At 40.3% G+C, this 25,088-nt stretch overlaps 1 protein-coding gene across 1 annotated transcript in view; it reads right to left on the reverse strand.

The window, feature by feature from the left end:
- Positions 1-25,088, reverse strand: part of ITGA8 (integrin subunit alpha 8) — a 195,742-nt gene that overhangs the window by 40,716 nt on the left and 129,938 nt on the right. Inside the window, exons 20-25 of the mRNA XM_029955577.1 lie at positions 24,415-24,552; positions 23,865-23,932; positions 22,352-22,499; positions 15,914-16,006; positions 10,994-11,073; positions 5,436-5,516 (exon numbers count right to left, since the gene is read on the reverse strand). Of these exons, the coding sequence (XP_029811437.1) occupies positions 5,436-5,516; positions 10,994-11,073; positions 15,914-16,006; positions 22,352-22,499; positions 23,865-23,932; positions 24,415-24,552 (608 nt within the window). The remainder of the gene's footprint in view (positions 1-5,435; positions 5,517-10,993; positions 11,074-15,913; positions 16,007-22,351; positions 22,500-23,864; positions 23,933-24,414; positions 24,553-25,088) is intronic.

Below are 25,088 nucleotides of genomic sequence, written 5' to 3' on the forward strand. Positions count from 1 at the left end.
TTAAAAAACAGTTTCAATTTGTTTTTGGTTAGCAAAACAAAGAAAAACTAAGCTTAAAGAAGTAGGCAAAATTTCATATACTTTAGGTATACATGTTAAAAATATGTAAAAATAAGATAGCACAAAAACACTTATTTCTTCTCTGACCTTCTTTAGTGTTTTTCTCCATTAGACAGAGGAGTTAAATAAGAAATGCACAAAAATGAAACATCTGGATTAGCTACAATTAACTATAAATCAAACTCACTTCCTGTGAGTCAATTCATGAATTAAAGAAGAAATCACAAAGGAGATTACAAAACATTGTGACCGAAAAACCAACATATTCACATTTTGGTATGTGCTTAAGCAATTCTTAGAGGAAAATTTACAGCACTAACTGCCTATGTAAGAAAAGAAGAGAGGTCTCCAGTCAATGATCTAATTTCTACATAGAGGAACCGGAAAAGAAAGAGAAAATCCCAACCTAAAGTGAGTAGAAAGAAGGAAATAATAATAACAAAAGCAAGGGCCAATGGAATAGAAAACAAACAGAAAAAAAGAGAGGGTTAAAAAAGAAGAAAGAAAAATGAATGAAACAAAAAGTCTGCTTCTTTGAAAAGGTCATTAAACTCTAATTAGAGTGACTGGTGGTGGGAGGCAGAGGGGAATAAAAGATACAAATTGCTAATATGGGGAATGATGAGGTCCTACATACATTAAAGGGAAAATGAGAGATTATCATGAGCCATACATATAACAACTTAGATGAAACAGACAACTTCCTTGAAAGACAAACTGAACATTTCCCCTTAAGATCAAGGTAGGATCTAAACACAAGGCAGAGATGTCTTTGTGCACCATGTATGTCTATTTGATCCTGTCTTGACACTCCTAGACTGTGCAGTATGACAAGAAAAAGAAATAAAAGGCATAACTACATAGTAAACAACTTAACCTTTTTCCCAGAGTGGTCTGGCCATTGCCTTCAGCTTCTGAGAGGTGAAGTCTAAGTTCTAGGAATGTTATGTCTGGGAGGAAGAAGTATCTTTGTTTTCCTGGGGGTCTCGGGTCCCAGTGGATATTCCAACAATATAATTTAGGGTGGGGGTTGCCCACATCAGAAAGACCAACAGCGTGATTCAGGGTGGGAGCTTGATCACGTCATATCAGACAACCTGGAGACTGAGATCAATTAAGTGGTCAGTCAGTCAATGAATGAATCATGCCTGTGTAGTGGATCCCCAATAAAAACTGTGAACACTAAGCCTTGGGGAGTTTACTGGGTTGGAGATACTCCATGCATACTGTTATGTACCCGTATGAGGAAAGTTAGGTGTCTTGACTCCATGGAGGATAACAACAGAAGCCTTGTGTTTGCTGGTACCATCCCCAGGCTCCAACTAATGCACTTCTTTCCTTGGCTAATTTTAATTTTTATCTTTTCCCTGTAATGAACTTTATTCATGAGTATAATAGCTTTCAGTGAGTTCTGGGAGTTCTTCTATGTGAATTATTAGCCCTGTGGGTGGTTCGGGGAATCACTCAAATCTGCAAATGGTGTCAGAAGTAAGGGTAATGTCTTGGGGCGCCTGGGTGGCTCAACTGGTTGAGCATCTGACTTTGGCTCAGGTTATGATCTCGTGGTTTATGGGTTCAACCCCTGCGTCAGGCTCTGTACTGACTGCTCAGAGCCTGGACCCTGCTTCAGATTCTGTGTCTCCCTCTCTCTCTGCCCCTCTTTCACTCCCGCTTGATCTCTCTCTCTCTCTTTCAAAAATAAACATTAAAAAATAAAAAAAAAAAGGGTAATCTCTCATGGATACCATTCCCTCAAACTTTGTAGTTGGTTAAACTTTTGCAAATACAGATTAATCAGGGAAAACAAAATCAAACTTTGTCTTCACAGATGACATGGGAATGCTAGAGAAAAGTCTAGGGAATCAACAAACAATAAAGTTACTAGAATGTGTAAGTGACTTTGCTGAGATTTCAGGATGCACTGCTTGCATTTCAAGACTTATTATATATGTAGATCAGTGGAACAGAATGGGGGGTGGGGAAATGGCCTCATAGGTGGAAAGAGGTGTGAAACAATTCCTGGGCGGGGGGGGGGGGGAAGACAGCCCATCAACCAGCATGGCAACTGGATATTCTTATACAAGTGAGCCTTGGACCCTACCTCAGACCAGATACAACAAAGAACTTAACCATAGACCAAAATGTAGAATTGCAAAACCTGTGGAAGAAAATAGAAAATCTTGCGACTCTACAGAAAGCAGAGATTTTTTTTTTTACAAAGGACAGAAAGAAGGCAAACTATAAAACATTTAAAAGTCGGATTTCGTACAAACTAAAAACTTTTGCTTTTTGAACATCACTGTTAGGAAGATAACAAGACAAACCATACACTGGGAGAAATATTTCAGTAAGAAAATATTTGCAGGACACGTATCTGATAGATGATTTTGTATCCAGAATATATAAGGAAATTTTACAGCTTGATAATAAGATAGACAATAATAAATGGGCAAATGTTCATTTATTTTTAAAAATTATTATTATTTTCTGGGCGCCTGGGTGGCTCAGTCAGTTAAGCATCCGACTTCGGCTCAGGTCATGATCTCGCGGTTTGCAGGTTCAAGCCCCACATCCGGCTCTGTGCTGACAGCTAGCTCAGAGCCTGGAGCCTGCTTCAGATTTTGTGTCTCCCTCTCTCTCTGACCCTATCCTGCTCATGCTGTCTCTCTCTGTCTCTCAAAAATAAATAAAAAACATTAAAAAAAATTTTTTAAGTAAAAAAAATTATTATTTTTTTAAATTATAAGGTTGTTTAATGTTTATTTATTTACATATTTAAATTTATTTTGAGAGACAGAGAACATGTTTGGGGGGAGGGACAAAGAGCAGGGGAGAGAGAGAGAATCCCAAGCAGACTCCGTACTACCAGGAAGCCTGTGAGATCATGACTTGAGCAAAAATCAAGAGCCAGATGCTCAACTGACTGAATCACTGAGGCACCCCTGGACAAAATTTTAAAAGGCACTTCAAAGAAAACCCTAATGGCAAATGAGTTGTGAACAGATGCTCAATATCACCAGTCGTTAGAAAATGCTAATTAAAACTCCATAAGATTCTTCTCACATACTTACTACAATGGATAAAAACAAGCAAAAAGCCAAACCTCAAGCACATGCCTATAAGCCCACAGCACAGCTGGAACTCACATCTGCGGGGGGGGGGGGAATGCCAAATGGAAATGGTACAGTCACCAGTCACTTTGAAACGCAGGTTGGCAATTTCTTATGAAATTAACTATACCCTTGCCGTACAACTCAACTCCATTTGTGAAAACAAATATTCCAACAAAGACCTGTATGTGAATGCCTATAGCAGCCTTCTTATTTATAGCCCCAAACTTGGAAATAACCCAAATATTCGCCAAGCTGTGGATGGATGAACAATTCACAGGACTTCTGTACAGTGGGCTACTTCTCAGCAATACAGAGACCCAGACCACTGATCCCTGTACGAACACGGGTGTTTGTTCAAATCATTACACTAAGTGAAAGAAGCCAGATTCAAAAGGCTACATTCTGTACAAGTAGATTTATATTATTTTTTCTGGAAAGACAGCCTGGGAGTAGGGGTTGGGTTAACTACGAAGGTGCATGAGAAGCTATGTCGGGTGACAGAACTGTTTTACATTGAATGTCCTTGTGGTGTCTTAATGCTTCAAACTGAACGTCTAAAAAAAGGGTGTGTTTTATTTTATATAATTTATACCTCGATACACCTGACTTAAAAACAAACCACATAAACAGAAAAGATATTTGCAAGCTGTGTCGCTGATAAAGGATTAGTGTCTTAATTCTAGAGTAGGAAGGAGGGGCACCTGGCGGCTCAGTTGGTTAAACATCTGATTTCAGGTCAGGTCTTAATCTCACAGCTTGTGGGTCTGAGCCCTGCGTCGGGCTCTCTACTCTCAGCACAGAGTCCGCTTCAGATCTTCTGTCCCTTTCTTTCTCTCTCTGCACCTCCCCTGCTCACACTCTCTGTCTCTCAAAAATAAACATTAAAAATAAAAATAAAAAAATAGAATAGGAAAGAATTCCTATGACTATGAAAAAAAAAGTCTCAGTAGAAACACGTCCTAAAATAGGAACAGAGTGGAATGGATAAGCAAGTATGGTGTCACTTTACAATGTTAAACTCTACTGCAATTAAAATGAATGAACTAAGGCACCTGCCCTTGACTGGGTGAATGTCGAAAACACTCATTTGAATGAAAAAAAAAATCACAGAAGCACAAACTAAACAAGATTTTGTGTAGCTAAGGTTCAGAGAACTCTCATAGGCTGCACAGCATGATCATTTATAAATATGCACCTGGAGGAAGGATGCCTGGACTCCCATTGTACCTCCCCACTTCCTAGCCGGGTAGCCTTCAACCCCTTGTTCCAAACGTCCTTCACCTATGGCAGCAAGGATACTGGTCCACCTTAAGATGTGCTAATGGGTTGGGGTAGCACATGAAGAATCAATCCCTGTTAGGAATTATTCTCTAATCCACCAGGTGGCGCCTCACTGGTCCCAGGAGGACGGGCGGGGCTCCACCTCCCCGCCTCCCCCACCTCCACAGAGAGCAGCCTTAGGCTCTAGTATCATGGAGACAATGGCTCCTAAGGCAGTGGCCTCAGGTGCCAATATGGAGAAGTGGGAACTACTCAGGACTATGAAAAGGAAAGGGAACTGGGATTGTCAGAGCCCCAAAGACAGCTGACATTTTTAGACAAGTCCTTGATTGTCTTGAGAGAATAAGAATTACAATAAAATCAATGAGGTCCACATTTGTGGAAGATAAGAACTACTGCCCTACATTTCTAATTTCTTTTCGTCCCCCAGGCATGGATTTCCCAAGGTGGTAGTTCTTCTAAGCCTTTTGCTTGATCACTTTCCTCTTGTCTCTCAACTGATTGCTTATTGGTACTTTCTTCAAGGAACAGGACACAAGGAAAAAGTTCTAAAATGGAGATCTGATCTACCCTCCCATCTAAGAGTTGGACCCTTTGTTAAACTCAAGATGTATGGTGAGGCTAGATTTTCATTATGTTTCCACACTAATCATTGGAGAAGGGAGCCTCTCAGGGTATCACCTGTTTGTCTATTTTATCTGGTCTCTTATGTCTAGTTTTTATAGTCTGATTACTGAACTCTCAGTTTGGGGAATAAAGTGATCTCTTGTTTTGAAATCTTTTGAATCCATTATAGTGCGGGGTTTACTCTAGGTTTTAATGATGGGTAGAAAAGAATGAAAATTCATAAACAAAGTGAATTGTGATTGCTAATGCATTAGGAAAATTCCATACAGTTTTTTACTAGTGTTTTTCATAACTCTCAAATACAGGAAGCTATTATCATAGTATAACTACTACAATATCTTGATTATTACTTACCCTCTTATTTCTACTTGAGCTACAGCAGTGATGTTGATTTGCAGACTTACAAAATTGCTGTCTGGGTTGTCCTTGTTGGAACTAAAACACAGCGACAATATGATTTCAATATATTTTCTCAGACACATTACAATATATGATCATAAGAAATATTCCGTATGTCAAAAGAATACAATAGAACCATTCAGAAAACAATGGTATATCCATTCTACAAAATCACAACCATCTGAAAATGGAAATTCTAAGATTTTCTATGAGTGAAAATAATGTAATTTTCCATGAGGAGGCATCTTATCTGAAAACACATTAGACATCTAGAAAAGCTAATGCTTTTTTTGTTTCAATGGCTAAACCAAAATGGCAGTGGGCTGAGTTCATTTTCCACCTTCTACCTTGGACACATTCCTTAGCTTCTCTGTGCATCATGTTTATTGCCCATCAAACGGGAAAGGATGGCACAGTTGAACTTCTGATTCTCCATGCTAATAATAAAGAAGAGAACTGGCAAGAATAATCCAAGAGCAGCACATAATGGAAAAAGCATTTGCATCTGGGTCTGGAATGCATCATACCATACATTGTTTTGGCAGCAAATTTATCTTATGGTTTATTTCTGAAGTAATATTAAAACAAGTGTACATTCACTGTATGCTCACTGGCGGACTAGGGTGGGGGGCGGGGAGTAAATGAGAAGCGTAGCCAATAGCAGTGGCAGGAAGAAGGAAGAGCCCAGCAAGTGGGGCAGCTCAGACTGATGCAATTAGGAGGTGCAGTAGATGTGTCAAAGGCATCCAGAATCTCAAGATAACTTTTTTTTAAATAGTTACAGAGAGGGAGGCAAACCATGAGACTCAAATACAGAAGACAAACAGGGTCGATGGGGGGTAGGGGAGAGGGGAAAATGGGTGATGGGCACTGAGGAAGGCACTTGTTGGGATGAGCCCTGGGTGTTGTTTTAAGCCAATTTGATAATAGATTTTATTTTAAAAAAAGAAAATCAAGTTAGAAGTGTTTAATAATATTTCTTTGAACAGTGGCAAAATTAGTTTTAAGTCTGCTTTTTTTTTTCCTCTCGAGCAAATATAACTACATTTGAAATTTAAGTCTTAAAAAATACATGTGCTGGGGTGCCTGGGTGGGTCAGTTGGTTAAGCCCTCGGCTTTGGCTCAGGTCACGATCTCGCGGTTCTCAAGTTTGAGCCCTGCGGCAGTCTCTGTGCTGACAGCTCAGAGCCTGGAGTCTGCTTCGGACTCTGTGTCTCCTCTCCCTGCCCCTTCCCCATTCACACTCTGTCTCTCCCTCTCTCTCAAAAATAAATAATAAATTTTTTTTAAAAAATTGAGAAGAAAAGCATGTGTTAAGCAGGCAGTCCTGTAAAGAAGATGAAACATTGTCTCACGAGTGACTCGGCCAGTAGCAAAGCTTTGAATGCAGATGTCATCTGCCTTTATTACTGTATTGTGCTTTCATTGAAGTCACAGAATATCCCCAAGATTATGCAGCTTTAGGCAAACAGATGTGGCCACACCACCACTGACAGGTCATATTTATATCCAGGTCTCATTAAGAAGAGAAAGCCTCCGCTTTTCATCATCGACTTTCACACAGATTCAGTGGATAATGCTTTCACACTGCAGTGGTGGTAACGGGGTGTGCTCTGACTACTTTTGAAGCTTTCCAAATGTGGGAGCTGGAAAGGAGACGTAAAAGTCGGCTTTCAAAGGAGGAGTAGGGGACAGAATCGCTCCCACAATGCTTTTGAAAAGTCTTGTCTGATTGTATATACTGATAAGGCCACTTAAACCACAAACACACATAAAAGATATAAACAGGCCAATGTCAGGCTCATTTCCTGTAATAGGGCATCACTGCTAAGCTAGTGATGAGCCTCGGGGGAGTTGTTCACCAAAGTCTGAACCCCAGTTTCCAGGCCACTTTATTATTATCACATCTGGGGAAAATGAGTCAAGTAACTTAAAAAGGTTTTTTTTTTAAAGGCAGAATTCTGAATTACCAGCAAGAAGTCATTAAGTCTACTTGTGTGGCTCCAATGCATTATGGGAAACTCTTAAGTTTAGTAGAAATTTAAGTCTCCATGTTGCACACATTACCCAGACTTGGTTCGTGCTGCTTTGCAGCAGTGAATGTAAAAATGATGAAAAAAAAAACTGTTTCATTTGAGCGATCCCATAACTTCATTGTGTTTTGTTTCCACGTGGTTTAAATAGCACAATTGTCTTTACTCACAAAAAATGTAAATAGATGTCAAGCACTGAAATCATCTTGGGACCGGAGTCCGACATGAAGAGTCTCACGGAGGCTATTTTACAATGTAATGAAAGGAACAGACATGGAGAGAACTGGTGGGCTAATCAACATCATCCTCTGTCACACAGTCTTGTCATGACACTAGGTACTGCCGTCAGCCAACGGTGTCAACAAAATCTCCCGGTTAGAAAGGCACCAGGCTTGATATACAACTTAGATGCTTCCTTGACCTCTTTTCTGGACGTAAACCTCCGTCACTAATATCACCGCTACATTCAAACAAGCAATCCATCACCGCCTGGGGTGCTGAGCTATTTATACTGGTGATGCTAATTCTGTGCAGGAACCATGGATTTCCTCTCCACGACTACGCCCTCTGTCAAGCACCAAGAATAAACATGTTTTTCACTTATCACTCCTTTTTTTACTGTTTCCTTTTTTCTCACATTCCCTCTGTACTTTCTGTGGTCCTTGGAATATACAACGTAGCAACACAATACGATGTACGATGTTCATTTCACCCTTGCTGAGGAGGCAGTTTTGCTGACATGGCAAAGAGCTGTTTGTAGGTAGGAACTGCTATCTGAGATCCACTCTACAAAGCGAGGAGAATGTTTACACATCACATAGAGCCGTGGCATGAAGAGACCATTTAATGAAAGCGTTCGGTAACATGAAATATTTTAAGTTGAGTAATACATAAAGCTTGTTTCTCTTTTGCATCCTGTTTGTGGAAAAGGGCATTAAAAGTGGGTAATGGCGGTCAATATGGTCAAAAGCTTAAGAACTTAGACTTTGGAATATTTTGTTTCATTTATTTTTGGTTATAACACATTTAAATTGACTTCTTTATGTCTTTGAAGTCGGCCAGCAGGCATGCAGATAAATGCTCACCTCTTGAATACTTTAGTATTTGGTGTTAATTTTTCTCAAATATGTTTATCTCTGAAATGTCTGATTTTGGAATTTGATGCTTTCTGTGTGTTTCTGTGGCCTCTCTGGTTCTTCCTTCATTTCTACATTTATATATTTTTTCCGGATAATGTTAAAGCAGTCATGAGTTTCTATAGCATGTAAGGATGGAATATAATCATGGTCCATTATATGAAGTGAAATGTTGAAAGTATGACCATTTCTATCTTCCATCATTTCTATTTTCCATCATTTGGCACTATGGTGCTGAATTCACTATTTGAGTGGATTCAAATAGTCTGAATTGAAATAGAATGATGATCTCCAGGATGGATTTGGGGAAGGCATTCAGAACATCATCGGGTGCCTTGATTCCTAGAGTGTTCTCCTACTTGTATTTATTCTATTATCTGTAACTGCAATCCCCAGTAAGAAGGACGCGTCAGGAATTTGCTTTGCATCTTTGTAACAGATTTTATTTTTAAATAAGTGGTTTATATTTTATGAGAGATGTATCTTCCTGCCATTTTCAGGACCGACATCACAGACAGTGATGGTAAGACACACAAACTTTAGGCTACTGTCTGGAGTGACGGTGGTTCTCAGTATGGGGTGCCTTTCTTTTTTTTGTTTTCTAAAAAAATTACAAATATAAACAAAAAATTCCCCAAATGAAAATATTTAGGACACCTAAACCTTTTGGAAAATATACACTTATGTAGACACAAAGAAGTGATTTAATATGCTTTTGGCAAAACAATATTATAGAATTGGTTCTGTCAGCATCTCATCACTAATATGGGTAAAATTTTTAAAAGTCTCTAAGATTCAACAGAAAATACTGTTAAATTTTAAAAAGATCTAGTTAAGGTCAGAAAAGGGCATAAGGTAAGTTAGAACACCTTCCTTCTTAGAAGTCTATCACAAAATTTAGGGGATGTGGTTTGTGATACAGGCTGTAGATTTTTAAAATCTGCTATATTCTTATGGAGTTTATATATTTTATTTTATTACTATTTTTTAATTTTTTAACATTTTATTTATTTTTAAGAGACAGAGCGTGAGCGGGAAAAGGGCAGAGAGAGGTAGACACAGAATCCAAAGCAGGCTCCAGGCTCTAAGCTGTCAGTACAGAGCCCAACATGGGGCTGGAACCCACAAACTGTGAGACCATGACCTGAGCCAAAGTCAGATGCTTAACCGACTGAACCACCCAGGTGCTCCAAGTTCATATATTAAAAAATAAAAAAACCTAAATCTTTAACTGAAGTAGCTATTAAAAAGTAATTGTACAAAGTCATCACTCTCTAATCACTTCTTACAGGACAGAAGATGGGTGTAGAGATTTAGCCATACTGCACACTAGTATTTGAGGACCAAATTGTAGATACTGACTTCAGAGTTGAGTTCTAGAACAAGGGTTCCCCCAGCTGAATATGTGCTGTCAACATCAGTGCTGTTCAAACTTAAAAGTTCAGATTTTTAGACTCACAGACCATGAAAAATTATATACATTTCACAGGGTGTCTTACTATCCACATTTACGTTTCTCTAATTGGATTGTTTCGTGAACAGGACTCTGATATGTTACATTCCATTCAATTTCCTTTTCTTGTAACATTGGCCTGCAATCATTACATTGATTCCATCACTGGCTAATGGGTTGAAGTCCACCCTTGGGCTTTCATGCACACTGTTCCCTCCAAGTCTTCCCACTCATTAAATATCACTTTTGGTCATTAAGGAACAAGCAGAACAGAGAGTGAAAAGATAAGTCACACTTGAGTCTCTGAAAAGAATTAGTCTTAGAAAAAAGGGGCAGCTACCTGTATGCTCTGACTTATATTTACAGGAAAAGCCCCGCCGTCTCTGAACATATGACCTCACCTGCTTTCTGCCATCGGGCTCACAACGAAACTATCACGAGACTCATTCATTCCTGGAAAGTTAGATTTCAAGTTTGCAAATGCATAATCTATCGTTTTTGGCAGAGATTTTATTCTCAGGGATCAGCTGACACCTCCCGCCCCCCAGCTCAGAGCATGGTGGAGTTATTGTTGGGGTGTTTGTGAGGGTAGGAAAAGGGATACGAATCAGAATCAGGAAAAATGGAGGTAAACCACGGTGGGAAGGTCCCCAGGGCAAAATTTTACTAAAATAACTTGGCTTATAGAATGGTTCTCTTTTCGAAAAACAAACAAAAAACAAAACAAAACTTACACAACTGAAATAACAGAAACAAAGCAACAATGATCTGTGCAAGTCTGGGTTCTAATTTCAGGTTAAGGGGCTTGATTCGTGGCCATTCATTTCACGTGGCCAGGGATCTCTCGAACACTGGATGCTGACCATAATTTTAGGCATTTAAAGAGCTAACCTTCTGATTTGGAGCTCGAAGTTAATGCTCATGTTTGTTTTCTCAAGACGTGGAACTGTAAACCGGAGGCCCAGAGAATACTAAAAGAAAAAAATCACAAGACACTAAGGTTATTACAGGGAAGGACCATCCATACACACAGCATAAAAATCTTTTAAAATCATCCCTGCACTTATCTTTCTGTCTCTCTCTTTGCCCCTCATGGGATTCTCTTTCTCTTTCCCTCTCTCACTTGTGCCCCCTCTCTCTTTCAAAAAAAGGAAAGGACAAATCATCCCTGCAAATCCCTACCTCAAATTGCTGCCCTTTTCTCTGCTTCCGCCCAGGGTAGCCTAGAGGAATTTGCAGAACTAAAACTGCAGGGCCCAGACATTCAAGTCTTTCTACGTTGTGGTCCCTTCTCTTCATTTAGTCCTATACGAACTCCTGCCACCTTCCTATGTGTTAAATTAAAAACAACCTAAATGTACAAGAGGCAATTGATTTGGAAGACTAATGCTTGTTTTGATGCGCCTTTATGTAGCCATTGAAATTGTGCGTGTGAAGCCTATGCAAATATGTGGAAAATGCTCCTAATGGAATGATGACCAATAAAGAAAAAGGTTACAAAGCTGTACACGCAGTGTGTTTCAGCTATTGTTTTAAACATTTATCAACAGAAAAAATTACTGTTCAGGAGTGAGGGTATATTGTAAGAAAATATACCAGAATACCATGCTATGGTGATGTTAAGGTTATGAGTGTAGGGATTATTTGTCTACCTTTCTTGATTCTCTGAACTTTTAAACCTGCTCTTATTATTTAAAAATTTTTTAATGTTTTTTTATTTATTTTTGAGAGGCAGAGAGAGACAGTGTGAGCAGGGGAGGGTCAGAGAGAGAGGGAGACACAGAATCTGAAGCAGGCTGCAGGCTCTGAGCTGTCAGCACAGAACCCAATGTGGGGCTTGAACCCACAAGCCGTGAGATCATGACCTGAGCCGAAGTCAGATGCTCAACCGACTAAACCACCCAGGTGCCCCAAACCTGCTCTTATTATTATTTTTTTTACCTGAGGGAAAAAGAAATCCAATGATAGTATCAAGAAGGAAGTAAAGGGGCGCCTGGGTGGCTCAGTTGGTTAAGCGTCCGGCTTCGGCTCAGGTCATGATCTCATGGTTCGTGGGTTCGAGCCCGGCACCGGGCTCTGTGCTGACAGCTAGCTCAGAGCCTGGAGCTGCTTCAGAATCTGTGTCTCCCTCTCTCTCTGCCTCTCCCCAGCTCACTCTGTCTCTCTCTCTCAAAAATAAAGACATAAAAAAATTTTTTTAATTAAAAAAAAAAAGAAGGAAGTAAAAACAGAGCTAGTAATTATACTACTCACTCTCCTCCGTGCTGTGCTAAAGCCTTGCATGCCTTGCCTCACATAATCATGACAACTACCCCATGAGGTAGGTACTGTGATTGCTGACATCTTACAATCAGGCAGTAATCTGAGGATTAGGGAGATCAAGTGCCTTCCTCCAGGTGCACAGCAAATGAGCTGTAGACTTGGAATTGAAATTCTTGCAAGCTGACTCCACGACCTGCACCCATAGCCACTACACTATGAGAATCAAATTGGTGATTAAAAACTTGTGTTAATATGAACCAATAATAATATGAACTAATAATAAACCATCATTTTAATCATAAACCGTCATCCTTTCACTAGCCCATACTGAATGTGCTAGAAGCCAGGCACTGCCCTGGTGACTTTATATATATCTTGTCATTGCACTGCTCCAAACGTTCCTAAACGTGGGGATTCTCCCATTTCAGTGTGACTCGCCCAAGGCATCACAGCCGATAAGCGGCAAAGATGTGATTTAAACCCACATGTATCTAATTGTTAAGCCCGTGCATCCTTATGCCCCAGCCATGATGAATTCCTTTATAGTATCAAATGTGCAGTTTTTGGTCAGACCCCTGGGAATTAGCACATACACTTCTCTCTTCTTTGGAAACCTCTTAAAACCTTTCCTGCTTTTTTCTACTTGAAGATGTTCTACTCATGCTTCAAAGCTCAGGATTAGAGATCCTCTGGTCCCACAGGCCAGGTCAGGCAGAAGTTTTCTCTTTATTCCCCATCTCCATCTTTGCAATCTCTGATATTGCTAATGTTGAGTCTCTTATTGAATGGGGGTTGTATATTTTCATCTTGATGTTGTCAGACTCTAGCTTGGTACCAGGCATAGGGAAGGAATGCACTGAAACAGATTTAAAGAGTGTGCTACCATTTGCATAGTTTCAGTGATGGGGATCTTACTCTCTTAGGATGAAGCCTGGCTAATGTTGGTCCTCATTACAGAACAATTCAGCCTGGGACAAAGACACAACAAAGATGTGCAATTTCATATTGGCTAAGAGACACGTGTGTCCTCAGCTAGAACCAAACACCAGATCTCTGGGCATTGATTCTAAAGGACCTTGGCTGAACCGCTACTTTATTCGTCTTCCTGCTTGAGAAATTTTGCAAGTTTTTATAAATCCTTGGCACATATTTTATATTACTATAGATATTATATGAAAATGACATTACTACTTACAAATCAGAAGTAATACATCTCCAGACTACCTTGAATGTTTTGTTAAATTAAAATGAGAAGTCATTTGAAAACTATTTTTTTTTAAATATTGGGACTCAAGTGTTTCTGGTGATTTATGATGCTTTTTAATATTTAGGACTGCTTTTATATTTGGAATTTTACTACAATCCACTGAGAGTATTGTTTTCAAGTACAAAATGAAGAAGTTAATAAATCAAAGTGTTTTAAAACAAAACAGAATGCAATAAAATTTGATGTGTGTAAGGGATTAAAGGGCGAGATAAGAAAGCTATTAGGTTTCTTCCACTAGAGACCTCACAGATAAATGAATACAAACAATTTACCTCCTTGACTTCCAAAAATTATTTGCTGGTAAAATGGACTGACATTCTTTCACGTAAACACATCCATCATTAAGACCACACTGACATTTTTACCTTCCACTTTGAATGACACCAGTGACCAGTATTGTTCCAAGACTATTATTGGTTATTAATGATCACAGGTGATCTCCTGTTTAGATTTAACACTTGTCATAACTGAAAAAGGGAATGAGTGCCTGGACATGTTTATAAATTTCAATGCAAATGCCGCTGCTACCAAGTCAAGTTGTTTCTCTTTGGTCTTAGGAAGACCTCTTCTTCCTACCAAACTAGGTGATTGGATTTTTCTTGAAAACCAGCGAAAGGCTTTGTTAGTCTCTAGATAAAAGGATTTAATGGAAAATGTTGCAATTCCTCAGCTTAGAAATCCCATTCTATTTTTCATGGCTTTGTTTAAACATCTCATCTTGTCTCTTGTTCATTAGTGTTTATCCAAGTACTTTTCCCAATTTTGCAGACCAGACAGAACGTGGACCTTGTGTGCAGTCCTGGTGCGAATCTTGGTTTTGTCGTTCATGATCTGGGTGATTTGGGGAAATTTATTTGATATCTTTCAGCCTCAGTGTCCTCATCTATAACATAGGAGAAATACTCAAACGGATGGGATTGCTGGTTGTGAATATTTAATGAGATAACATAAAACACTCAGTGATGCATTTATAACACGGAGGGCAATCAGTGCATGCTAGCTAATAAAAATCTGTTATCAAATTTTATCTTTCATTTAAATAGTTACTTTTTTTCACCTAACAAGTGAATTTACTAGACTATAGCTTGGCACACTTTATAAATAACTGGGAGTTTTAAAAGAGTGTATAAAAGCAAAAATATTATTTACTTTTAGAGTGTAAAAAAGCAAAAATATCATTCTAGCAGGATACCCTAAAGTATAAATTGGGAATAGGTGTTATTTGATAGTTTCAAATGCTCGAATAAATGTGAGGGACTTGGGCTAAAATGTTATTTACTGCAGGACTTCTCAGCCCCTTTAAACTGTGAATGTGCACCTGAATGTTTCAGAGAAGAATATGATACTCAGCAGTGACCACAGAACTTATTCCAAGGGATCAGCACGCTTTGGAATATACTTTGGGAAGCTATTCTAATACAAACCTATGCAATTACGAATTTTTATGAAATTTTCAAATAGGCCACTTCACTGATAATCGTAAATATCTAATTTAAAACAGAGGAACATGTATGTTTAGTTTATGCAACATTTAAAATACGCAGTATTTGCAGATTTCAGATTTCTTTCTGATTTGTGACTACATAATAAGTATTACAAGTTACTATGTGTACTTAAATGGCAATTGCATAAAATAAACATATTGTCTACAAATAATCCTGAATGAGAAGTTCCTAAATCTGGAAACAAGGAAAGAAAAAGGAGAAAAACATGTCCTTATTCTTCCAAAAGCACATGATGAATCATTATGAACTCTTTCTTTTTCTTGCTACAAACACATTTTGGTATTATTTTTCAATTAAAGTGCTTAGAAAGTATAGATCTGGTAAAGCTGACTCAAAAGCTAGATATGAATATATTGTGAATGACATTCATATGGGAGTTATATCAAAAATCCAAGTTTAATCATCTTTGCTGAAATCTTTATATTATTTCTTAAGTCATTTGTGGAATACAAAGAAAAAACTGCAGTGTAATTCAAAGAAAAAATATCCCAAGAAAAGATCTGTGAAAAAAAAAGTCTTCATAGATTTGTAGCATCTAAAAGACGGGTCAGAGTAAAATTAAGAGAAAGCACACAAAAGTATTCATCTTTTCATGCCTTTAACGTCAGGGTCCCACTCTGTATAGGATATAATGCTAAACCCCGCCACCCTGGTCATTTCCTGCCTAATTTGTTTTAGTGACCAGGTGCTCACAGCTGAGTGTTAATTGAGGCACTTCCCATGAGCCATATTTAAAATTCAGTTAGAACTTAGGAAGGGCTTCTGGGTTTCTCTCACATTTGTTCCAGCCAGCATGGGGTTCCCAAGGTCACACACCACCATCCGGGTTACATTTTCCATCTTGTACTCACAGCTCAGTGGTCGTAGTCCCTGCAATGGGAAAGAACACCAGCATGGAGCTCAGGGGGCAAATAACTCGCATCGTGTCACAAAGGCAGCGCCGTGTGGTCGGGAAGCTCCTCTTGATTTCAAACACCTGTGTGGACCATTGTGCGTGGTGCCCCTCCCCCCGCAAGAGGTCATGTGTGACCCTTAACTCAGAAACTTGAGAGAGAAGAAAAGATCAAAGTTTAATTTTAGAAACAAGTTGGATTAGTAAACACCATGTGTTTCAGTGAGGAGGAAAATGTTTAATACATGCAGTAAGGAACATTTTAGAGATTATTTGCACTATTGCTATGTTAAATTGGGGCGATGAAGACCACAGATAAGTAAACATCACAGAACACATTTACTCTTGCCAAAATGAAATGGCGGCTATTAGCCAGAGGATATCATTGGACTCAGTGAGCATGTGCAAGAGAACTGCTCTGAACACAAATTCCTACACACCAGGTCCGATTTTGAGATGACACAATCAACCTTTGTTCAGTCTTCTAAATACTTAAGACGGGAAGAGAACACTTTTATGTTTACCCAGTGCTTCCCATCTCCCTTCTTCCCCTGACCCTATTCTCATTAGAAAGTATAAAAACGCCAAGTTGGAAGAGGTGCTTAGAACTAGGTGTGGGACAAATTCTCAAGGTAATAGCAGACGAGAGGGAGAAGTAAAGGAGCTCTATCTTTGAACTTCTTCCCTCTGCTCCAGCTCTACCTCGTGTCCTCACGCTACTCCCAGCTGCCTAGAAATCCACACCCTGCTGTCCACCCTTAGCCCCTTTCCATTTTTCAAAACGTAATGTCCCTGCAGTCCTGCTTCACCTTCGGTGATAGCTACAAATGTCCACCCATTATTTCTCTCTAACTTACTAAGTGCCACTAACATATGACCGGTCAGCCTCATACCCAGAGATAAGCTCACAGTAGGAAGACTTTCACAAAGAGCAACCTTTTGGGAATTTCTGCCCCAGGAGGGGTCCGTGGAAGGAAGGGCATTCTGATCATGAAGACCGTTTGTCCACCTGTCAGCACTCCTGACATTTAAGGGAATGAGTGAATTTTCGTGTAAAAATTTCAGAAACCGCCCTCCATTCCTTTCTTCCATGTCATCGGGAAAAACCAAGATCCAACACCAAAACATGAGAAGCCAAACAAACACAAGACATCGAGGTAAAGAAGCTTGTAGGTAAATCATACGCTTTGAGAAAATTAACTTCAGGGCAGCAGGAATTTTTGTATCTGTTTCATTCCCAGTGCCTAGAGCACTGCTGGGCACAGAGCAGTAACTGGTGTCAGGAGACGGAGCAGAAGCAGCTCACACTCCTGAAATGGAACAGAAACACAACGAACTATAAAATCCTCCCTCCTGGGGGCACCTGGCTGGCTCAGTTGGTTAAGCTTCTGACTTTGACTGGGGTCATGATCTCATGGCCCCCGTGAGTTGGAGCCCCACCTCTGGCTTGGTGCTGACTGCTCCGAGCCTGGAGCCTGCTTCCGATTCTCTGGCCCTCCCCTCCCCTCCCCTCTCTCTCTCTCTCAAATAAATTAAAAATCATTAAAAAACCCCGCCCACGGAAAAGTCCGTTCGGAGTCATCAGGAAGGAGTGAATGACTGGAATCTGGAAGCAACCTAATATATGCTCTCTCTAAATAGTCTGAATGACATGTCAGTTTCTAAGCAGCTAAGAGACATCTTTTCAAAAAGCTGGTAGTGTTCTCTCCTCTGAAAGATATAATTAGCATGAATTCTTAAGGATCTAGAACTAGCCCTAATTGTTCAGAGATGTTTGTGTTCAAATTATTAAGTCAATCCTGAAAAAAAAAAGAACCCTGCAGAAAAGCTTTAAAAAATGTCCATGAGCCCTCTGAATATAATTCAGTTAGTTTCTATAGTAAATATTTTTATCTTATCTAAAGGTTAAAAGTTATATGTACATTTTTTTTCCAGCTTTCTAGAAATAGCTTTTTCACATCAATCAAAGATCTCTGCTGTCCCCAGACCCTCCCACTCTTTTCCTTTTTTTAACCTTTATTTCCTTTCTCCGAGTGAGAGAAACAATGATTGTTTTTCTAGATATTTCAAGATTATTTTCCTTTGCTATTCCAGGGACACTCTTGCTCGAATCCATTTATAGCTCTTAAAGTGTTACTCACTCACTAAAAATATGTTCTGTGTACCTGCTTTTTACCAAGAACTGCTAAAAAAGACTCCTCATCCTCACTGAATTTCCAATTATTGTAACAAGTACAATACTTGAGTACTCACAAGCAATTGTAAAAAAAAACAATGGAAACGTAATAGGTACAGTTTCAGTTTTCTGATAGGAGAGACTCATAGTGATAGAGGAGGTTAGGCACTGAGATTTAAGCAGCAGATTGAAGGGACATCAAGGCTGTGGGGGGAGGGGCAGTGCAGACCAGTGGCTAAGAGAATGAAATCTGGCCATTTGTAGCAAAGTGGATGGACCTCGAGGGTGTCATGCTAGGCTAAATAAGTCAGGCAGAGGACAGATACCATATGTTTTCACTCATAGGTCTAACAGGAGAAACGTAACAGAGGGCCATGGGGACAGGAAGGGGGAAAAAGAGTCAGGGAGAGGGAGGGAGGCAAATCATGAGAGACTCTTGAATACTGAAAAGGAACTGAGGGCTGAAGGGGGAGGGAAAGGGGAAGGGGGTGATGGTCATGGAGGAGGGTACTTGTGGGGAAGAGCACTGGGTGTTATATGGAAACCAACTTGACAGTAAACTATACAGGGTAGGGGGGGGCAGGGGGAAAACACGGGATTGGACCCACCAGTGGAAGTGTATGTCTTGGGTCTGCGAGGCAACAGCTGTGTAACTTGGAGCATGTTAGTAAATTTCTCCTTATCTGTAAAGTGGGGAAGCTGATAGCCTTGCTGTTTATAAGGCTGCTATAAGGATTAAGTAAATTAAATCCATACAAGATCTCAAAGCAGTAGTGCCCAGCCCATCTCAATTGTTCAATACCTCCTTGCAGCCTTGATAATGACCGAGCTGAGGCTTGAAGGATGATAAACAGAAAGAAATAAGCTGGATAAAGGGGAGGAGGGACTGGAACTGGTGTGTCAGAGAAAATGAGCAGCTACAAACGGGCAGTACAGGAACTGGAAAGAAATTCAGTCCTGCTGGCATATAGAGTGTGGGGGAAAGGAAAGGGTCAAGGCCCAGGGAAGAGGCTAAAGAGGTGAACAGGGGTGACAGAATTAAGGGCCTCAGTAGTCACTGAAGGGATTTAGGCTTTGTCCTAAAAGCAATGGGGACTTATTGAGGGGTTTCAGCAGGAGAGTGCTGTGGTCAGATTTACATTTTAGGGAGAGGGCTACCCCCTGCAGAGAGGGGAGCGAAGGCAGGGGGATGGAGAGATTAGTTAGGAGGCATTTGTGATCTCAGCAGAAGATCATGCCAGGCCTGATGAAGGCAGTGTCAGAGGCAGTTAGGTGGAGAGAAGAGACGGGTGGGGACTGAAGTGGGCTGGAGAAACGAGGTGGCTCCTTGTGCCTTTCTCTGAGACAGGCAATGGGGGCAGGAGAAGTGGAAGTCTGGGAAGATGATGGATCTAGTTCTGGACATGCTGAACGTGAGGTGGGCACGAGGCAGGGGAGACGGTCTAGGAGGTCCCCCGAATAGCCAAATTCATGGAGCCAGAAAGTAGACGGGTGGTTACCAGGGGTTTGGGAAAAGAAGAGGGACTTAGTGTCGAGCGAGGACAGGGTTTCCATCTGGGAAGATGAAAAAGTTCCATGCTGGATGGTTTTACGTTAATGGTCACACGACCACATGAGCGTACTCAATACCACTGAACGACACATTTAAAAAATGGTTAAAATGCTAAATTTTATATTACATATATTTTGCCATAATAATAATATCAATAATAATCATCATATAAAACACACAAGCCCTTATTCCTAGAAAATTCTAGAAAAAGTTAGCAAAGGGAAATATGAAGTCTGGCTCAGTGAAGGTTTCCAGAGAAAGAGATGATCAGCATTTATATTTTTGAAAACGATGACTGTTTTCAACAAAAGAATAACAAAACTTACAATCAGATAATCCTTATATGCTTTCCCCTGAGAGAAGATTGTCTAAAAAAAATCTTGAACTGAGTTCAAATAAAAAGGTCTGCAAACCTCCAACTGCTAAAAAAGAAATAATAAATTAGAATGTGGCTTCAGTCATGTGAAATTCAAAGACTGAGCTAGGTCTCCGCCCAAGGGAAACTGATGGAAGAAAAATAGTCAAGGGCTCATTTGAGATTGTGGATGATGTCTGCTGTAATGTTCACAGCCAAAGATAGAAATGATAAACGTTCTCCCATATTTTCCATGCAACCAAGTCCACAGTAAACTGGATGTTTTGCTGAAAGAAGAACATTTTAGAATAGATGCTTTGTTTAACGAAATCAGGGGTGGAGTGACATGAACGAATTGAAATGAAAATATGAACAAAGCCATGGAACATTTTAAAAAATAACATACTTGAGCTTCATGCTTTTTGTTTGTTTATATAGCGTTTGCATGTAAATGTGTACAAGTGATATTTTTCTATAAGTTTCTCCAAGAGAAACTCATAATGATCTTATGACTGTCAAAGATATGTGATGATTAATCACCTGGATTTTTTTTTTCACTAAGAAGATAATTTAACCAAAACATAAACTGTAAGCTTAGAGGTGTGAGTAGAGAACTTAATATTCTCCATGTCTTTAAATGCCTATGAAGTAGCAACATTGCAACAATTTGCTGACATTTCTTTATTTTAAGTTATTGTCTACTTAAAAAAATTTTTTTAACATTTATTTATTTTTGAGAGAGACAGATAGAGTGCAAGTTGGGGAGGGTCAGAGAGAGAGGGAAACACAGAATCCAAAGCAGGCTCCAGGCTCTGAGCTGTCAGCACGGAACCCAGTGTGGGGCTTGAACCCACAAGTCATGAGATCATGACATGAGCTGATGTCTGACACAACCAACTGAGCCACCCTGGTGCCCCATCATGTCGCCTTTTTTTTTTTTTTTTTAAGTAATCTCTACCCAGTGTGGGGCTCGAACTCATGACCCTGACATCAAGAGTTACGTGCTCTTCTGATTGAGCCAGCCAGGCTCCCCTGCTAACATCTCTTGAGAGGAATCATTTTTCATTAAATTATTTAGTCTTCATGGGGCACCTGCGTGGCTCAGTTGGGTAAGTGACTGACTCCTGATTTCAGCTCAGGTCATGATCTTGTGGTTTGTGAGTCTGAGCCCCGTGTTGGGCTCTGTGCTGACAGCACTGAGCCTGTTGAGGATTCTCTTTCTCGCTCTCTGCCCTTCCCCCATTTTCTCTCTCTCTCTCTCTCCCTCTCAAAATAAATAAACTTGAAAAAAATGTTTTTTAAAATTATTTAGTCATTAGAAAGTTCAAACTCCTCAAAGTACGTGGTCTTGGAAATTAACAGACATTTAACAAATCATAGTTAAATGAACAGATCCATCAGCACGTCTTGAAGGAGTTCCGGTTGTGCCTTGTTCTGTGTGACGCACAGTGGTGGCCATGAAGGAATGTTAAACTGGGTCTCTGCCCTTGATTGTGAGTCTGTACAGTTCTGAAAACGAGGAACTCTCTCTGCTCTCCTTCAATGTATTTATGTTTTTTAGACCAAGTGATTAAAAACACAGCAGGACCTGAGGATACCCTGAGTGGGAAGATTCATGTTCTGATAAAGGAGAGGACAGGTTATAAAAACCACTGTCAGTTTAATAAATGGTGGCATTGCCTGACTGGCAAATAATGATGAAGACCTGGCTTTTCTTGGTCCTGGTCCCAAAAAGGTGGGCCATGAAGAAAGAAAAATGAATGTATTTCCTTTCCAGTTCCTGTGTCTGCTGTTATCAGTGCTCAACGGGGACTGGTCAGACCTTCCTCCATAAGCAGTAATGAAAACCAGAGCTCCCAGGACCTGCTTGAAATGAAAGGAACTAAAAACAAAGGCCAGAAAACAGCCAGCGAGGGTGGGAGTTAACAGGGGAATCGAGCTGAGAGATTGCATTAGCGAGATTCTTCTTTCAGCCAGCTGTAGTCTGTTCCTTGCTTCAGCTCTCCATCATTGGCCAATTGATCTTTGCCCTCTGGCCACGAAAGATATTAATATTGCTTAATACCACTTTCCCTTCCTGGCTCATTGCTATTATGATTAGCAAAGTCAAGTGCCATTTTGTTCTCCTTCATTTGGGAAGAAAGTCTCAACCAAGACGACTCTACTTTGCTTTATTGCTTTGACTTCAACTGTATACCTGAGCTCTTTCTGACTTCAAATACTTTGCAGGTCATTATTACCTTGTTGCTGCGTTCAATCCCAACATAATCTGCTTCTTCTGGAATTATCACGAAGAGTTCAGCTTCGTAGGCACCTTCTCCTTCATTTCTTGCATTGATTATGAGCATAAGATGATTTTCATCTCCAATGATGACCTGATACTTATCTCTAAAAATGTAGTTTAAAAGGAATATTAGTTACCATACTTCTCTGGATTCATAGACATTTTATCTAAGGACTTGGAAGAAAAGAAGGAAGATATGGAAATACGAGACTTGGACAGGAAGATGGGTCATCATGAGGGGGTGGTGGGAAGAACTAAGAGAATTGCATCTGAATGGGCAGAGCAGGAGAACATCCAATGGTGTGCTGGTAATGTCGAACAATCAGTTCTTAAAGAAAAAAAAAAGCAGTACCAATTTGTAGCATTTGCTGATTCCAGGGGTGTAAATCCTCCCACTGTGGTCAATTTCAGGCTACTGACATACTTAATCGGCCAGCAAAAAATCCAGGGAATCTGATGATTGGTTCCTAAGTCAGAACAAGGCAGCCATCGCACATCACTGAAGCGCCCCAACAGGAAGAAGACGAGCGGTGGGAGAAAAGGCAGAAACGGTTTACAAACGAATAGGGGAAGGTATGGATGAACCATAAGAGGGAAGGAAGAGGAAGATACAGTAAGATCTCAGATAGCTGATGGAGGATTCCGAGGTATTTTGAGGAGTTGTAATTCTCTCCAAACTTCAAACTGAGCCAACCTTTGGAAATGTCTTTTGCCACTTTTAGTTTGTAATCACAGCTATTGCTTTGGACACGGCTCAATTGTGATGTTTGGGTAAAGAACAAAAATCCCCTGAGAGATTGCCAAGCAGATTCTAAACACTGGTGGTGAGATGGGCCTTGGGTGTGTGTGTGTTGGGGGTGAGGAGCATGAACCTGCTTTTCCTGATGTAGGATGCTTACATCTTCGTCTTGTTTCTTTCCATAAAAATTGCAGTGTGGTTACCAGTGCTAGACTGGTGAATTTCCATTACAGGCAACTAGGTAGCCTTTTGATTCTTAATTTGATTTGGGGACACCTTCTGGTTTACTCCACAAAGTGTCATTAAGATATGTGTTTCAGCAAATTAAAATCGATTTGACAATTTTAAGGATGCGTTTTACACACGAGCTGGTTTGGGCCAAGGCGTAAACAGAAATCAGCCTGAGTCTCTTGCTCACAGGACTCAGGCAAGTACATACAACTTGAATCACCCCACAGATGAGTTTGCTTTGAACAAAAACACATTTCCCTCTCGCTTTTGCTGGAAGATGAAACAGCTCAGGCGAAATCTTAGGGTGTGTCACTTGACACCAGTGACAAAGGACTGACCCAAACCACAGGCTAAGCCAGAGTGTTGCCCAGCTCAAGAATTTCACACAGAGTATTTTTTTTTTGTAGTCGTTGGAAGTGTATACTTTCTCAAGAGAAGCTTTAAATAAACACCTGTATTCCATTAGATAAAATGTACAAGTTTATTTATTTAAACTTACGGTCGAGCTGACAGCTTCAAGTCAGGAATGCACATGTTGTCCTCTCCACAGTCCACCAGGATGTGAGCCTGTGTGGTGCAAACAGGCATCAGGAATAATCTTGGAAAACCTGAATCACATCCTTTTTTCCTGATGACTATGAACGATTCCACAAATTAAACCAAGGCTTTTGTTTCACTCCGCATGCTTCCGCCCAGCTAAAAACCCGAAGTGAGGCAGTGATCTCCCAGTATAACTTAGTTTGTGTAATAGCCATTCACTCGGCCAAGTCCATAAAGAAGGTACTTGGGAAGTGTTTTGAGGATCACGGGCTGTATTGCTTCCATGAGAGCCACATTTTGAACAAATTAAACTTTGGTTGCATAAGGGGAAGGGCTTCTGAAAACACAGTGATGCAGTGTTTCAGGAAACACGTTAGGAAACTCTCCCAAACGTTACAAGTTCATGTGCAGGAATGAAAACAAAAGAGGCTGGATTTGGTCTGAAGGTCACAGGAGCGCTGCCCAGGGCCTGACCGAGAATCAACCATCAAAGAATGTGGAGGACCCACCTGCTCAGTGACAGTGTTTTCCCTGTAGTAATTCAATATTGGTTTCACTTCCAGGCCTTCTTTAAAGGTGGCTTCATCCAAACTGTAATTCAAACTAATGTTGATTGGAGATAATTTATCTCGGAATTCGGTTTCATCCTAGGGAAAATAATCACAGACGCAAGGGAGGCTCGGTGAAATAGCTACAAGATGTGAGTCTGTGCAAGGCAGGCAACACGTGACCTCAGTCAGTGGAAGTGAACCCTGAGCTAATTACCAGGGCAGCGGGCTTAGGTACACGCTGACTGAGGTGGTACAGAGTAGCCAGCTTAAGCAATATATGCTCAGGGATGAAATCCTTTCAAGTTGTGGCTTCGTTGAAATAGATGCTTGTGGAGGGACTCTTCAGGTTCTGCAGACTGCAGCGACTCACACAAATTGGTCAAATTGCAAAGGAAGAAAATCATACTCCTATACGCAATAAATGTCATGGAAAGTCTCGTGAACCGGGGATTTTCTTTTCATGAGGCCGGCAGCATTGAGGAGTCATCTTGGGCTCAGGAGAAGAAAACATCTTGATTCTTTCCCTCTCTTATGACCTCTTTCAGCTTGCATGAACTACAAAACACCTCCGACACCCTCGGAAAAAAGAAACAGAACCCCTCTGAGGGGAGAGGGCTGTACCCCCAAAGGCC

Source organism: Suricata suricatta, chromosome 10 (assembly GCF_006229205.1).
Source record: "Suricata suricatta isolate VVHF042 chromosome 10, meerkat_22Aug2017_6uvM2_HiC, whole genome shotgun sequence".
Lineage (NCBI taxonomy): Eukaryota > Metazoa > Chordata > Mammalia > Carnivora > Herpestidae > Suricata > Suricata suricatta.